Below are 18086 nucleotides of genomic sequence, written 5' to 3'. Positions count from 1 at the left end.
ACTTGTTCCTGACAGCCTTCCTTTGTCGATTAATGCTCAACTGCATTCACAATAATTAAAATTTTTAAAACTGCATTGTGTTGCTAATCAAGGGTGTTTACAGAAAATAAGCATTACAGAATTAAATGGTGAACTGAAGCATTGTTCTCATTAGAAGAGATGTAGGTCTGCAGACAAAATTAATTCTAAAGTGAAAATTATTAGAGGCTACCTGTTTGGCCTAATCACACTCCCTGGTGAGTCCAGATGTTGAGTATTTTTTACTTTGGCCTTTCTAACATTTTTTAACAACAAAGATTTTTTTCTTGTGATTTTTCCCCCACTCCCAAAGGTTCCATATGCATTATTGAGAATCTATGTTTCTAGACTTCAATAAAAACAGAAAATTGGCTTGCCTGTTTGTTTAGTACCTCCAAAGGTATGAAGGGATCCATGGTTCACCTCAGAATTGTTCTCCCTTATTAAAAATTATTCTGATTCTTTTTGAGGTTTCATGCATAGACCAAGGTGATTGTCTTCCAGCTTTCTTAGGTATATTCACTACTTAATGACAAAGGTGCCACAGGCATGATGTAAGGCATTTATTCTTAATATTTATCTCTAAGATATGCCTACTAAGGTATTAAGGTACCTAATGGACATCTGGAAAAGGCTGTAGAAAATAGTTCTTTATAGGAGTTGTTTCTCAAAGTTAGGTGAAGGTACCAATAGCATTAAAACTGCCTAAGGCACTTGCTAAAATTGGCAATTCCTGGGCTGTAGGAGAAACTTCAGAATCTGAGTTTCTGGCAATAGGATCTGGAAACCTGATGTTAAATAAACTCCTCAGGTGACTAGTATCTATGCCAGCATTCAAAAAACACTGTTCTTGGGAAGGGAAATATCCCCCTATACATACGTCAACCCAAAATACGTTTTCTCTTTTTCTTTCCTTATTTCTCTACTTTCATCACATTTAAAGCATCTAATACACAGTGTGGCAGGACACTTAGGAGGAACTCATAATTTATATGTGTTCATTTGCTTCAATCTTCTTAACCCTCCTTTATTTGATGGAATGTAAGGCATCCACTCAACATTCCTCTCTCCCAAGGCTGTGAACCGCAACATAGTGTAATTGCTGATAGCATAGTTTTGGGGGCAGATAGACCTGAGTATAAATCTCTTTGTGGGATTTTGGTTATATTTATCAACTTCTCTAAGCCTCAATTACTTCATTAATAAAATCCAATTAATAATTTCTATGTTATAGGAATGTTGCAAGGATTAGAATTAATACATGTAAGTGTGTGGCATGTAGTACGAAATGGATAAATATTGATCTCATTATTCTTGATAAGTTTTTTCATCATCCAGTTGATTCTTAAGGGATGGTACCTATGTAAGTGATTTTCTGAATCTTGAGTGTCTAGATATAAAACTTGATCACACATCTAGAAATGTTGGTATTGAGATTTTATTATCTAATAATCTTGGTATAGGCAATTGAACCATCCAATCCAATTGAGAACAGAAATCTCAATAACTTCTATGTAACTTGGAAAGAAAGACATAAGTTAAGACAGATCATATCTATCTTACTGAGAAATTATAAATGTAAAGACAGATATGTCCATCTCACTTCTGAATAAAAATAAAGGGAACTGAATTCTTATGATTTGCACTTGGGATAGCATAGACAGAATGCTGTGAACCTACATACCATTCCCCAGAAAATTTCAAACACACTCATAAGCAATTCTGCATTTAATTGCAAAGACATTCATGGACCTCAGGGACCCAGTCTTGTGCAATATAAACCCTTCTTTAGAAAGTCTCATCAGAAACAAATGAAATTAATGAGACTAGGTCATTCTTAGATGATTTTTCTCCTTATGTAGAAAAAAGAAGGTTTGACATTTTAGGAACCAGCAATTAAACTTCAAAAATTTCTGGTTTTGACTGGAATTTATACAAGTGTTCAGCTAGATGACTATTTCTAACATATTCATCATTAGACAAAAGTAGGCTAGGCCTAGTTGTTATATTTACATGCATCTGACAAGTGCAGGGAAGAGAAGAAAGACTCTACACTTATGATTTTAAGGCTGGCTTTGTTTTAACATCTCCCAGTGACTAACGATCTGTATTCTGAGATCGTAAATACTGTTTCATATTTAGACCTTTTACCACCAACCTCAACAAGTCATGTTGGATTATCTCTATATACCCTTATCTTTGATTTCAAATCTGAGAATTTTATAAACGGAAGAAGTTTGAAAAAAATTGGTGTGATTGACCCTTTCATTCATTTTACAAATGGAAACATGAAGCCCTACATGTGAATTACCTTGCTTAAAGCCAGACAACTAGTACTATATTTCCTTGCTTGGACTATTTTTTCTTCAACATTGGTTTGGATCTTCTGGTGCCAGTTATAGCTTGTGTTCATGGAATTTTGTCTTCTGTCTATCCCTCCCTATTACAAGTGAACTCAGATTCTAAATATAGCTTTTCTGTTAGCCCCCCCAATCTACTTTTGATCAACTACCTGGATTTCTTTCTTTCCTCATCAAATATCTCAGTCCTTCCAAGCAGCTGGACTCTTGTAAGATCTTTGGCAGACTGTCTTGCTTAGCCACTGTGGCTATGCCATTGCTGAGATACCCATGAACTATACCACATCACCCCAGGGCTCCTAGAGCTATGCTGGACTCTCCTGGACAAAGGCTCAGCAACTTCTGGGCTTTTCAGTTGTGGCAAAGGCAAAGATGTTCTGTTCCACTGCTCCTGTGAACATAGTTCACTGAACATGGCATGAGAAGCCTGTATTGTCCTCTCTCTAGAGAAAGTGTGACTTCTTCTAGAACAACCTTCTTATTGGGAAGGACAATACTAGTTTACAAGATTTGCTGTCACTACACAACAGCAGAAAGTACGAATAAGAAAAAATAAAAAAAATCTGTGTATTTGTCATATAAGATGATTAGTTTTCTTATTCATTATTAAGTATTAGATTGTTGAAATAACTATTTTGGGGAAAAATAGACATCCTACACCAAAAGAAATTCCAGGAGATTTAGAATTTAAGTATGACAAAGGAACTAAAATAAAAGACAAATGAACCCAGTTTTTGGCTGTGCAGATTTTTCTGAGCATTAAAGCAAAGAAAGTAGCTTTAAAGTAACAGACTGGCAAACATGTCTATTTACATTCTAACTTCATTAGAATAAAAATGACCTATAAATAAATTAAAAAGTAAATGTCAAATTGATAAAATACTGATAGATTTTCTTCATTAAACAAAATGAAGGCCATAAAGAAGCAGTCGAATGGCCAAGACAAATAACTACATGACAAAGTATTGAGTTTCTTTAGTAATTAAACAAAAGCATAGAAAAAACGAGATAATATTTTCACCTATCCAAATAGCAAACATTTTAAAAGATAATAAAAGTAGTTTGGCAAGGGTTTTGGAAATTGGTACTTCCAAACATATACTCCTAGTGGGAATAGAAAATTATATAGTTTTTCAAGGTAGCAATTTATTGATAAGTATTAAAAAGCATTAAAACACTCCTGCTTTTTGGTACAGAAATTCACAATCTGAGCATTTACCCTGAGAAATTTATCAGAGAAGGCAACAAATTTTTATGGACAAGAGTGTTTAAGCTTGATTAGATGACTTTAATAATTTGCTATTTATACTATGAAAAGATGAAAATTCTATCTTTAATTCTCATGTCCCTTGACATAGTAATATTAACTCCAAGATAGCTTATTCTGAAAAAAAATGTTTTATAATATTGTTATTCCTAACATCCACAGGAAATTATTTGAATCAAATTCTGCCTGATGAGAAGAAGACCTCTTTGTTAGAGGGAACAGGACTTGGAGAGACAACATGAATTTATAAAGGTCAAGGAAGATTGGTTTGGACGTGAGAAAGCATGGATGGATGTTTATTATATTGTAGGATGTATTAAAAAAACAACTAAAAAATAATGTGCATAACAGAATCTTAATTTTGTAAGATATGTATATTTAATCTACACTGATAGCTAACAACAGTTATCTCAAAGTGTCAGGAAAAAAGCTTATCTTTACTGCTGTTTTGAAGTTTTCCAAAATTTCTACTGTAACCATGTATTCAGGAAATAACAAGTATTACTAACAAAGAGAAGCAGCCTCAGTAAAGGTGATTAGAAGATTTCTGGTTCTTACTTTGCTTCCAAGGCCAGAGCGAAGATGCCAGCAGCCAGAGGTGCAGAGGCAGAGGTGCCCGTGTGGGTCTCAGTGCAGTCGTTATGCAGGTCAGCACTTGTCTGGATGGTAATAGGGAGGAGAGAGAGGTAGAACATATGAGGAATGTGAAACAAGGTAACCACACCAAGGTCTGCATCTGCTATGACCAGGAAACTCAGCTGATTCGATTCCCTACTTCCTCCTCTAAACCATGAGCGGATGTTTGCCATCTGCTGATATTTTAGTTCCCTCTCCTCTATATGCAACTTGTCTACAATTCTGGCAGCAAGATGCCTTTTCGGGGGATGAAGTACTCCCACTATGAATATTTTCTCTTCTGAGATTCCCAAATGAAACGCTGTCTATAAAAAAGGAACTGTTTTGACATCACTGTGAATCATGCTGGCCCATTAATCATCAGGTCCATTGTGTTTGGTCTGTAATATTTAGAAATTCTGCCTCATATAAAACTCCTTTTGCCCTTTGGACTAACATTTAGCTGCCTCTTCAGCACAAGGATGTTAAGCCATCCTGATCTTGAGCTACTTGCACAGGATCTGCTTAGTGTGTAGTTTTTCATGCTCTGGGACTAGATTTGACATCTTTGAGTTAGTGTCTCCATTTGCACTTTGTTGAAAATGGTGTGTTTTAAAAATAAAAAAGTGTGCTGGATTAGTTCTGGTTCACATTCTAGAACTGCTATGTATTAGATGTATTCCATGGGCATGTCACTTGGTTCCCATCTGTAAAATGATATTTACATTTCCTGACTCCTATTCTGAGGTTTGAGTGAGATCCTGCCTAGGAAATGCAATATTATTGCATATCAGGAATTATGTAGGCTTTCTTTAGGGTAATGAAGGTTACAGAGATAAAGGGAAGAAAGCAGAAAGACTTTCATTCAGTCTGCTTTAAGAACCCTTGCACTGATAGCTTAACAAGTAGTTGAGCCAAAGAATTACTAACAAGGCACCCCCACCCAGGCTACAGCACTACAGTTCTTAGCGAGAGATTTCAATGTGTGGGAGGGAGGTGTAAAAAAATAATTTGTTCTATTATCACCTCCTTTGGCTTCCTGCTTGGAGTCTCTGAATTTCTCAAGTTATGGTGGCTCTGCTCCTCAGAGAGCAACGGAAGCAAAGTTGCCCTTTTTACCTGTTGACGCAAATAAGCCCCCAGAGATGACTGTGCTGGGGAAGAGGTTTGCGTAAGAAAAGTCTCCTCTACTGCAACTGTCTCAAATAGAATCCACCAGCTGTCTCTCCCAGGGCTGGTTTGGGGTGGGGGGAATCTTTATGAACGTGGAAAATCTTCCCCATTCTTTTGGCCCAGATGAAGAGCAGTCTATCAAACGGTGATTCTAAAAGGTATAACAGGCCATTTTCTAAAGACAGCTGTGTATGCCCAAGGAAATGGCAAGAGCCAGGGGCTCTGAACACAAGTGGGGCAGATGTCTGATATGCCTGTCTCAAAGGCTCTGAACTGTGCCTGCCATAGAGAACCATTGGGTTGAATGTCACTGCCTATTATTCAAGCAACTGAAGATGACATGAGAGGGAGGGCAGTGCTTTCAAGTGGAGACCACACAGCATTACTGCCTAAACTGTCACAGAAACAACAGAGTTACAAAACAGTGATCCTGTATGAAGAAGACGTTAGTGTTGACAGTTCTGCTAAGATGCTATAAATGAGACTTGTGCACGCATTTCGAAGTAATTATTATGGCAGTCACCCACAATCTAATTGGATCATGCCCTGCTATTTTACTGAGATTAGGACCTATATACTTTAGCTAGTGGGTTCTTTATGTGTCCAGAGTTAAATCTGAGACTTTAAATTTTTAAATTAAAAGTGCCTCTCTTTGTTCCCCAAACCGAGAAATGGCCCTTCATCTTTGTGCCCTTGAAGGGAGATCCAATAATCGCTCTTGGCAGTGTGACTCATGGAGGTGAAGGCACTAGCAAGCGTGGGCTGGAGGAGCTCTCTGAGCATACAGCCTGAGCTTTGGACCCAGAGGCTGAGGAGTTCACCTCAGGGAAAACTGACACGGTTATTTTTTCCTGCAGACAGGAGACATCGCCAATGTAGACTCTGTATTTTTATCATTTGCTAAAGGGCAAGTCAGTCTATATCCCTGCTATTAAAGGATCAGCAAGTACAAGGGTGATAAAGCCCCTACAGCCCTGAAATCTCTTTTCAGGCTGTTTCCAGGGAAGCATCAGACAAGCAGAAAAGACATTTAGAGTCTCAGCTGTGTGTAATGACAGGTTTGGTGACTTCTCAGAGCTGAGTTTTAAAATGACAGAGAGGGAAGATCATCTTGGCAGAAGTGTCATTATCTCTGGAGAGAAAACTTCCCAATATATGCCAGCCTTTGCAAGTGAGTAAGCATGAGTCTTCCCGACAGAGACATCAAACTTAAGCAAATCAATTCCACCAAAGGTCAGTTAGGAGGATCATTGTGAGTGCAAGGCGTGCTCTCCTCCCCAGGCAGAGAGAGTTAGACAAAAGCAACATACGATTCGCTGGTCAGTGTAATCTCCGCTACTGTAGGAGGTGGCCAGTGTGGAGGAGCACTTCTCAGCGTACCAGGGCGATAGGCCTTGCTGGGAAGCACTGCTGATGGAGATGGTGTAGATGCTGTCCGTGTAGCCATCACAGTCACAGTTATCTCCCTGACGCCCCCCATTCCCAGAAGCCCAGACGAAGATGGAGCCCTTCCCTTGTCTCCCCTAAAAGAAAAGCCACAATGGACAACATCTATTATTATCTACTGAGATCACTATTAAACCCCATTAAAATCCCCAACAAATGCATTCGTGAAGTTCTCAGAGACAAATTTGGGGGATTTGTATTTAACCCTAGGTCCCCAGCAGGCACACTGGAAATCTCACGAGACTGTATTATAAATCACGAGACTCTGGCCCTTCAAGCCTCTGGTCTTGTGGGCCACTTCTGAAGTGGGGCTCAGCAAACACTTTTTTTTTTTCTATTTTAATTCTGCAGATTCATAATCTGGACTTCAGCATTCTTTAGTAATTTTTCACTCTTCTCTTGGCTTATGTCACTGCACTCGAATCTTTGAACTTCCTCTTTCTTTCTGCCTGAATCTTCTGGCTGACTGATAGAATGAAAAAATCAGGCATTATTCATATCTGCTTTGCAGCTGCTTTAAAAGGAACTCTTCAATTGAATGTAACTCGTCAAGGCCACTCTTTCTATGATTTTTCAATTTGTGCTCTCCGAAGTTTCTACTCTCATCCTGTAGAGTTCAAGGCCTTAGAATCTGTGAAAGAAGGCAGTAAACCCAAGTGACAAATGATGCACAAGTACTGCAGGGGTGTGTGCTGAGCCAGAGGAAGCAGGTTGCTGTATTCAAGAATGCATTTTCAGAATCTGGGTATTAGCTTACCTAGTGAAAGACCCCAAAGTAGCAGGAAAATGAGAGAGGAAGATTGTCTAGAAGGATTTCAAAGTAAATATCCTAAAGTAATGAATTTTTCTTCAATGTCAGACCCAAGCAGGGAAACTCTCTTAACCCTGAACTTCCATCCCTGAGAAATGATTTGGTTCTCGAACTGCATTTAACATTGTGAAGGGCTGTGTCACGAAATTTGTCAGCCTTTCTTTCCATAAAACCTAAGTATTCTTCCCTTCTCATATCCTAATAGGTGGGTTTAATCTCATGCATCTGGGTTAAACATCTCACCTGCTTGACACCATATTCAAAAGCCTTCTGGGCTAATCTGCCAGGACCCTCCACGGTTTTCCCATCATCATTAGGGCCCCAGCTTGCACTGTAAATATCCACATGTCCAGGGTTGAATCCAATTGAACTGGCCTCAATAGCATCAGTCACAATGCCATCCAGCATTCTTATGCCTGAGCAGAGAAGAAAACAAACATAAAGGTATATACATACTGAAAAACACGATGGCCTTAAAATTCATATCTTTAAAGGACTCTCAAAAGAATCAAAAAAGATAAGCTCTGAGTTTCCCAACACCTGTGACCCAGCTACTGACAACACAAAAGGAAGGGAAATGTCAGTGCTTCTATAAACTTTTTTTGTCTGCCCTTTAGAGATAATGCTGTGCACTTTGAAACAGCTGTGTTTTTTGTCCCACCCAAGGCTCTGTTCCGAGTAATACCCCTGAGGTTGAAAGGGAGTAGCATTCTTGAATAAGAGGAATGGATATGTTTGCTGGCAATTACAAATGTCTTCCTACTCTCCATCACCCCAACAAAATCACCTAATAGGTTTCAGGAAAAACCATCAACAGCCCTCCCTCAACACACCTGCTCATGAGTGTACATGAGTGGCTATGGTCCAGTCTGTGCCATACAAAGGCCCCTGTACAGGAAGCTGCAGACTGAAAAGATCTGTCCACAATAGGAAACTAACAAATAGGGAAAGAACTCTTGTTTCTAAGCACTGATTAAAAATAACCCAGAGGCCATTCTTTTATGTGTTTGCAAAGGAACATGCTTCCTTTTCTTCTAAATCATTTCAAGGATGAAATCATTGCCATGGATTTCACTCCTGAGGGGGAATCATTTTTCATCAGGAAAAGGCAAACATGTGCTTTCCAACAGGCTGTCGGCCATCATCAGACTCATGAATTCAAGAGCCAGGAAGGGAAAAGCAATTTCAGGCTAATAATGCAATGGAGCTCACAGCCTTAGATTTTCATACTATTATTCATTATGGAGCCAAAGTAAAACAGCATATAACTGACATGATCAGTGAAAGTCATATTTGCTAAAACAACAACAATAGTTACTTAAAAATACATTTGGAAGAAAAAGAAAAAATAACCCAGCTCTGTTTTCTAATTGTTGTACTTCAGTTTCTTCAACTGTAAAATATTAATGATAATAAGAGCTAATATGCATTGAGGATATTTATACGCAGTCACCATTACATAGGCATTAGACATATGTCCTCTTCTATGCTTATAACTACCATTAGCAATGGGTGCTATAATTCTCTATATTTTATAGGTGAAGGGACTGAGAACAAAGAGATACATTGACTTATCCAAGACCACACAATTTAAAAGTGGGGACCAGGATTTAAACTCTAAAAATCTGGACCCAAATCTATCCTGTTACTCACAGGATACACTACTTATAATAGGTATGTAGGGTAAGTGATTGACAGATGGTGGTACCTAGAAAATGAAATTTATTATTCAAATTGGGGCTAGACCATCAAAGACTGTACTAATGAAAACAATCAAAAGGGTATGAATCAGAAGTATTATTTCTCAGTTCTACACTGCCACAACTAGCTTTTGTCACCTTAAGAAATTTTCTTATGATTCTTTCACTGAAAAAATGAAGTATCAGGTGATTCTTTAATAAACTATAGCTGTTTAGTTCATTAGAACTTGAAAAGCAAATTCTTTTTCTAGTTGGTTACATAATTCTTGTGTCTGCTTTCATTTTCTTTGAATTAGCACAGCACTCTGAGAGGACATGATCAAAAGAATCAAGAATGATACTTAAAATATGAGTCTCATGTAGTAGTGATATATATACACATATATGATACCTATATATCAACCATATCCCTCCCCCATTTATATTCTTCTTATCTCTGACTTTTACAGTTGTACAATAAAGCTTGAGATTAGTTTGGTTTTCAAAAACTATCACTATACAAACAAGGTAACTTGTAGAGCATGTCAATTATAATAAAAACTTATTAAACTCTAGTTATATCTTGAATTTGGATATGGATTTCTTTTTAGAAACCAAATAAATATACATCCTGAATATTTATTTGGGTTTTCAAAAAGGAATCCATAACCTAATCATCCTGAAACCCTGAGGCAGGAAGAGCTTCAAGGGAGAGGGCAATTTTTATCTTCTCTGTCCCTGCAGATTCCCTCCCTACCCTGCTCTATTAGAACATCCACAGTATCAAAAGGGCTCTCTGAAACCAGTGGAAAGGTGGGCTAAGAAGAGAGTGAGGTCTTATTCCCCTGGATCCTCCCTGCCTGGATGTAGCTCCTGGTGTGTACAGGGGCAAAGCTCCTGTTCAGTGGTTCTCTATGACCAAAAATTTCTCTCCCTGCTTTCCACTGACCCTCCTTCTCCTTGTTCCCTTGGGCCTAAAGGTAATAGGATCAGTATTTGTTATTCCATTGTTGGTTTCCTCTAACTCATGTATATAGTTTCTTTAATTAAAATGTCCCCCAATTAACTTAGTGGGCTTTCTCCATAAGAAAATTGACTAAAACAAATAGAGATTCTATATATTTGTCATCATAGGTAACCTTTGGCTAAAATAATGTGTATGTGCTTTACTTTTTTTTTTTCTTCTGCAGCTATTCTTTGGTACAAAATAAAAAAAAAATATACAGAATTGAGAGGCAGGGAATGTCTGCTTAAATTTACTTCCTCATTCTGTTCCATTAGAAAGTGTTCAATAATATCCCTCCTAAATCAGAACATAGAACAAATTAGATTTAATTCAAATGCTATTGAACAATTATATTATTTTCCCTGTGAAGATGTATAGGCTATATTCAGCTATCCATTTTCTCGGAATCTAGATCCATTGATTGGCTTACAAGTCACCCTTAGTCCTTCAGCAAATTTTACACAGAATGCACTTCTTCCTCTGGTAGTTGAAATGTCTCCTTTACCCATTTTCAGCAGGTAATGCAAGCTTCAACTTAAAGTGCCCAACTACAGGAACTTTACCTCCGACTTTGGAATTGTATGCAACTCCAACCCCGCACTTGTAATTATTTGCTTGCATGGCAATTTCTCCTGCGCATCTGGTCCCATGTCTGAGAATTAAAAAGTAAGAATTATAAACCTTAATTAAGGAAAAATGTTTATTTTGCATATGAATCCACGGTACATGAATATATTAGCTTTTTGTCAGACTTCTTATTGACTTTTTAAACCAGTATTATAAAAAATTATGTGCAGATAAAAGGTACAGGCACTAGGGTCAAAGTATTGTGAGTTCAAATTCTGGTTTTGGCACTAACCAGTGGTGTGACTTGGGTCAATCACTTATCTTCAAAGGGTTATTGTGAAAATTGTAGGAGATATTTATGTAGTGTACTTAAAACAGTGGCTGGCATATTTTAGGGACCCAAAAAGTGCAACTATTGATACTGCAACGAGAATTCTTTCATTCAGCAGCAATGCCTCAGACATGACTCCTTCCTCTTACTTTTTGGTAGTGAAGTGGCACCTCAAATTCCCTCCTAGTGATTACTTTGGATTAGGTTACCCTGGACTAGCCCTAGTAAAATATGACAGAAGAATCCCCCATAAGCCCTCCCCCTCTCTCCTCTAACCATATATCACAATAAGACTTCTGGGGATTTTCTGGTACTAAGAAGACTCTGACATTTTCTCAGGACATGACAGACTAATTGAGAAACAGGGAACTCTCACAACTCTGACTATAGCCAGAAGCCTAAAAAAGACTTGTTTTTCAATCAACAAAGATGACAATTGATGATTTCAGAATACTTGGTGGGGGAAATCCATCTCTAAAACATGCCTAACTCCACCTGAACTACAGCATCCATTCTGAAATTCTGGTGATAATAATTGTTTTGTCCCATCACCAGCTCAAATCAGGAAGGCCAATAAGTAAGAATATGTTCATGTGAATTCATTTTATGAATTTATTTCATTGTGGAAACACCTGGGAGTGGTGTGAAAGCCCCTGGTGACTTGTGGAGTCACTGATCAGATATGCTGATATAGAGGGAAGAAAAGGAAGGACTACCTCTGAGCCACAATGCCAGACACCACCAACGGTAGACAATGCTACACTAGCCATCTATTAATTCCACCTGGCACGGAATACTAATATCCTAGGTTGACTTGGCCATCCAAAATAATAATTCTGCTTAATTTATCTTTTTTTTTTCATGAAGTTTGAAAGACGATTTTCTGGTCTCTTTCCACTAAAAAATATTCCTGCTTCTTCATCTTAATAGTGTATAGGAATTCAAGTCAGAGCAATACAGTTTGCTTTAATTCAAGGTGTTCCTCCTGGAGGCAGACATCTGCTTCTTTTTTGAATGCTAGCATTTTTCCCTTTTGAGGAAACAGCCCTCCTAACTCCTTGTGATTCTTTCGGTACTAAGGCCCCTTCTCTCAGACATCTTTCAAAGATTGATGCTGATGCTAGGAATGAGAACTGCATTCTTTCTTGGAAATCTTGAACTTTAGTTCTAGGAGAGCCATGCAGCTCTTGCTGCCAGGCAATATTATATTGAGAAGTAACGTAAGTTAGTGGTGGTAAGCAGAACCAGGGAATGAAAATAAATTGTGGGTTACTGTCCTAAGGACACCTTATTTGAGCTTCTGTATCTTGCAACACTGCAAGCTACAGCATCCCTTGGGTGAAAAATTTGTCAGCCCCTGTTTTTCTTTAATCTATTAGTTAGGATTCTTTCCCTTGCCACTGAAAATGTCCTGACCATTCTCTGAAAAATGTGTACACATCAGAACACATAGAAGACACCTAATACTTTGCTGAGAGATTAGCTCTTTGTCTTTGTAAAAGGAGAAATTCAGTTGTCATCCTCTGAGAAAGGTGCTTTCTGAGTCACCACTGCTTGTATCTCCATCTATATAGAAGGGGAGACAAGGCTCAGGATAGCAAAATTGCAAGTTTCCAGATTGAGCCAATAGACTCAGTCTGTTGACAAACATCTCCAGCATTGTGCCTCTGTCCAAAAAAAAAAAAGAAAAAAAGAAAAAAAAAAGATGTAATGTGACACTCCCTATTATTTATCTCTTTATGTACTAGTACACATAGGAATGTATTTTCTAATAAAAAGTAGCAGTAGGATCATGGTACAAATATAGCTTGATTATGTTTTCTCTTCTCATCCTCACTTCCCACCTCCACATACTGAGAAATAGGGAAGACCTTATCAAAGTATGTCTATGTCATTCTTCATAGACCCACAGTTCTTTTTCTTTCCTAAGTCAGGAGCTGAGATAAACAAACCCTCCATTAACTTAGAACAATGGTAGTAACTGGCGTTTAAACAAATTGATCTTTAAAAACTATTCTACAAGATACTTAAAGACTACTATTATTCTGGTTAAAATATCCCTGTCACACATGCTATTTAACCAGGAAAATAATCTATAATTGGTATTGAAACACTGAAATACTGAATGCAGATTCATGCCAGCTTAATAGTAAGAGTTACCTGTACTTTTATGATTTTATTATTTAGTGACTCCTCTTTTGATTTGCAGAGGAGCATTTAAATATGGCTCTGTTAGTCTGATTTACATAGTAATAAAGAATAGCAGCAATAGAGGTGTTGGGAGAGATAATGCCATTGGAATTGGGAGATAATAGGTCTCCTATTGCTATAAAAGCTAACAAAATGGAATTCATTTTCTAAATCTTAGGGATTTATGCTTGATAACATGCTAAAAGAGTGACTCTGTTTTTTATTGTATCTTCTGATAAATGATAGGGATGCTATCTTTTTGGTTGATAGTCAACAGGACACTGATAGTTGCTCATTGTGTCATTTTTGAATAGCAGATTCTGAATTTGCTCAGAAAATTGACTTTTCTCTCCTTCTTCTCCTATCAGATACTTTTCCAGTCATTCTGATTTCTCACTGAAATAAGGTTTATCTCAGTTGCTATGTGAGATGCCATAGTTGACATCATCTTCGTCATCTTTGTCATTAACATTATCATCACCTTCTTCATTATCATCTTCTTCATCATCATTATCATTATCTCAATAGTCATTTGATTATTTTTCTATGTACCAGGCAGTGTCCAAGCTGATTTAATCCCCATAATAACCCAATAGTTATCCCTTTTCAAAAGAGGATTAAAACGTAAGCAGAAAGAATTTATGCAAGATAGTTTGATGGTTAAGTGGAAGATCTAAGATTTGATTGAAATCAAGATCCAAAGTCTGTTCTTAACCATTGGGCTATGCCATGTTAACTCCATGTCATGTGGAAGGTCCACAGCAAGCAATGCTTATGTAGAGATTTTGGAGCTCCCTGAGTTGGGGAAAATGTAGCTATTATAAATGTTGTTCTTGGAGAATCCTCCTTTTGTGGTTAGGGAAGAAGATGGTCTGTTATAGTTTGGATCTGAACTATCTCCCAAGGCCCATGTGTTAAGGTCTCTGTCCCCAGTTTGGTGCTACTGGGAGATGGTGGAAGAAGGGAGGTTCTGGGTGACTTTGGGCATGCCTTCAAAGGGACTATGGGATGTACTCTCTCTCTCTCTCTGCTTTCTGTAACCATGAATTGAGCAGCTTGTGGTATCACTTACTATCTACTTTGATAAACTGACTTTACAGGCCCCAAAGCAACAGTTGACTGACCACGGAATAAAAGCTCCAAAACTGTGAGCCCAAGTAAACTTTTCCTCTTTTAAGTTCATTTATCTCAGGTATTTGTTACAGTAATGCCAACATGACTAACACAAGGTCTGAGTCCCTCTTATTTTGACAAGGAATACTCCAGAAAATATTATCTCACCAAGTATTCACTTACTTACTATGCAGCCACTACACAAGTTATCACCCAATTGGATCCTGGGACCACACCCAGGATCTACCTGAGAAGATGATACATTAACTAAAAAAGAGGCTGACACCTCTAGCTAAGTCTTCTTGGCTGCACCCATGTTGCTTCAAGCAGATTTTCCTGTTGGTCTTAATGACAAGGTAGAATAAAAGCTATTATTATTATAAAAAATATTCCAATGAAATAAAAAGCTATTGTTTTTTACCCCATTCTAAGGCAGGTGCCCATGAATTCTATGTACTTCTTTCTCATTTACTTAGGGAGTTCCTTTCAGAAATTTGGGGTGTAGGTGCCTTAACTCCAATTTTAGGAGACACAAAAAAAGTAGAGGCAGAGTGAGGTAAATGATTTCCTCAAGGTCATGCTCTACACTGATAATTAGCAAGTCATAACTATCAGCTAGGCTGACATTAGAAGGCTGCGTTCCAAAAGAGCAAGTGTTCCTGCTGGCTCTGCACTATCCTGACCCAGGAAAGTGGCTAAAAGTTTGTCCAGGGGTCCTGCTGTCATTCCAGAGACATTTTCACTGTCCTCCAAGAGTGCCCTTCCAGTGATTCCTATTATATTGTTACTGGAATGTTCTAATCTCTAAAGATATTAATGGTGAACTTTTTACTCATATCCTTGAAGAAATGTATGGTACTTAAAGAAGTTGTACCTTTTACCCCTCCAGGAAGAAATATGCACCCAGACATTGAAGTCAAGTCCATGTGCTCAGCCTCCCTTTTGGGGTATGGTGGCCTTCTGGAGTGAAGACCATCCAAAGCGAGAAAGAACTTTAGGTAAATATTAATGCTCTGTCCACATGTTGAAAAAAAGGGAGAGAGAGAGACAGACAGACAGAGACTGACTTGACTAACCCATATTGGTAAAGAATCCAAAGCTGGGGTTGTAGCTCAATGGTAGAGAGCTTGCCTAGCACAATCCTCAGCACCATATAAAAATAAATAAACAAAGTAAAGGTATTGTGTCTATCTACAACCAAATATATATATATATATATATATATATATATATATATATATATATATATATATATATATAAAATCAGTAAACAGTCATCAAAGAAAAAGGGAAGTACTTTGTGTAACAACTACCAAGAGCTTTTTAGTTGCTTTGTTCTTTCCATCACCATTTACAGAACAAACCCCTAATTTTGACCTTGGATTTGGTTTATTTTGATGTGAACTCTTGTTGGTGGGGAAAATGAAAAGGAAAGTTTGAATGTTTCCATGGGTTTGTGAGAGATATCAGTATGGATAAAGATGAATTCCCACAAAGGGATGGACACTTTGAGACCACAGGCCTGTAGGATGAAATTTCTCTGGTATTAGGAAAGAGGGTTAAAAGTCCCCAGCTTCTGGCTCTTTCTTTGGCCTCTTGCTTTGAAAGGACTGACTTATGGCCTCCCTCATCTCTGTGGCTGCAATGAGCAGATAATAATCTAGGAGTCCAATGTTGTTTCTTTTCTCTTCCTTTGCCTTTATGACCAGTAGAAATTTGGAGCAGGTTACTAACTGCTTCAAAGCCCTGGAGACTGTGTTGGATTTGGGGCCAGGCCTCAGCTGCAGCTCTCTTGTCTGTTATCTGGCCAGGCTCTACTGGGGAACTGATGAGGGTGGTTTTAACCACCATACAAAGTTGTGGGGATTTATTCGCATGTATTTATTCACATATATTTCTGTTCGTGACTAACATTAAGCATATTGCTAATAGCACAAAGATTCACAGAGGAATTTATAGGAGACAGGGAGAACACGAAGTTTGTACCCTTTATGTCTCAAGCATTCTTTCTGAAGCTGTAAGTATTCAGTCACACATGATGGAAGAATTTCAGAATATAAGAAGGAGAATATCGTAAATATGAAGTTTAATTATTGTTCTAGAATCTAAAAGGAATATAAAAACAAAAGCTTTGGGTTTAAAAGCAACAACGTATTTCGATATGGATGATATACATTAACATTTCCTGAGAGCTGAAATGTGGACCAAATTTATAGTATAATTCTCTCAAACAAGATAAAAAACATTTTAAGTTACTTTATTCCCCCCAAAATGCACATTTACTCACTTGTTTTCATTTGTGGGATCATATCGGGGAAATGGATCATGATCATTATCATTAAAATCATAGCTAGCCTCTGGATCCTAAAGAGACAATAAAAATAACACTGTAACATCATTAAAGAAAAAAAAAGCACTTCCTGAGTCTTCTCCATTGCCTCTTCCCATTTGGGCAGATAGTTTCTAGCCTAATCACTGAACATTTATTATACACACAAACTGGACAGTGATGATGAGCACAGCAAAGAGAGCCAGCATCCAACTGGCTTGAGTGTTACCAAACCCTTAGCTCATAGATGCTGACAGAGCTAGGGGGAAAAAATTAGTTTACTGGGTTTAGTCATCTCAATTTTCAAATGAGAATAGTGAGTCCCAGAGAAGTTGAATGACTTAATTAAAGCCATAGAACTAGCTAGTGACACTTTGACTCTTGTATCTTATGACTAGATGAAAAGAGGGGGCAGTGAGTTGAGGCTCAGGTCCATATGGTCTCTTTCAGCCTCTCCCTAAAAGGAAATGCAATTTAATACAAGAGAATGTGCTTGAAATTGAAACCAGCTTCCAGATCCAACCCCCTTTCCAACCAAATCGACACACTTAAAGTTTCCCATGTAGGAGTTCTTTCACCACTACTGCTACCTCTCAATGTTTTCCATGTCTTTCAATATTTCCCAATTAGTACCTTGTGATAATCCATTTTCATCTCTTTTTTTTTTCTTCCCTTTTCCTTTGCTCTTTGGCTTGAGCAGTGACTGGGGAATGCCAGATAGGTATAAAGGATGAGAGAAAGACAAAAGACAATCTTATAGATGAAATGTCCACCACCCTGACATAAAGACCTAAGATATATTATTGGGCTCAAGTTATAAACTTCCTAAACAATTTAGCATATAGTTTTAAATTACTTATTTTCTAATTTCTAGTAAAGCTTTCCTTTCTTACTTGGCATTTTCACACTGCGTAGTATTCTGTTTGAATTTGCATGGAAAGAATAACATTCACAGTGTCAGGGATATTAACCCATAAAGGATATGAGAAGAAAACTGTGAAAATGATCGAAGACATTAGGCTTGATTTGGTTGCTTTATTTTCCCCAAAGAAGGCTGGCTCATAGTCTGAGTGACTTTTTTCCACTCACTTATTCAGCAAACTTTATAATTATTTTACAAAAGTAGGATCACACTACATATATTTCATTTTAAAGTTGCTCTTTCACATAATATTTTATAT

General features: G+C 37.7%; 1 protein-coding gene across 1 annotated transcript in view; it reads right to left on the bottom strand.

Moving 5' to 3' along the window:
• Positions 1 to 18086, bottom strand: part of Pcsk1 (proprotein convertase subtilisin/kexin type 1) — a 37391-nt gene that overhangs the window by 9701 nt on the left and 9604 nt on the right. Inside the window, exons 5-9 of the mRNA XM_076856018.2 lie at positions 16864 to 16940; positions 10939 to 11027; positions 7934 to 8106; positions 6744 to 6956; positions 4204 to 4304 (exon numbers count right to left, since the gene is read on the bottom strand). Coding sequence (XP_076712133.2) covers positions 4204 to 4304; positions 6744 to 6956; positions 7934 to 8106; positions 10939 to 11027; positions 16864 to 16940 — 653 coding nt within the window. The remainder of the gene's footprint in view (positions 1 to 4203; positions 4305 to 6743; positions 6957 to 7933; positions 8107 to 10938; positions 11028 to 16863; positions 16941 to 18086) is intronic.

The sequence above is a fragment of the Callospermophilus lateralis genome, chromosome 5, assembly GCF_048772815.1.
Source record: "Callospermophilus lateralis isolate mCalLat2 chromosome 5, mCalLat2.hap1, whole genome shotgun sequence".
NCBI lineage: Eukaryota > Metazoa > Chordata > Mammalia > Rodentia > Sciuridae > Callospermophilus > Callospermophilus lateralis.
The sequence above is the reverse complement of the archived record's forward strand: the minus strand, read 5'-3'. Positions and strand labels throughout refer to the sequence as shown.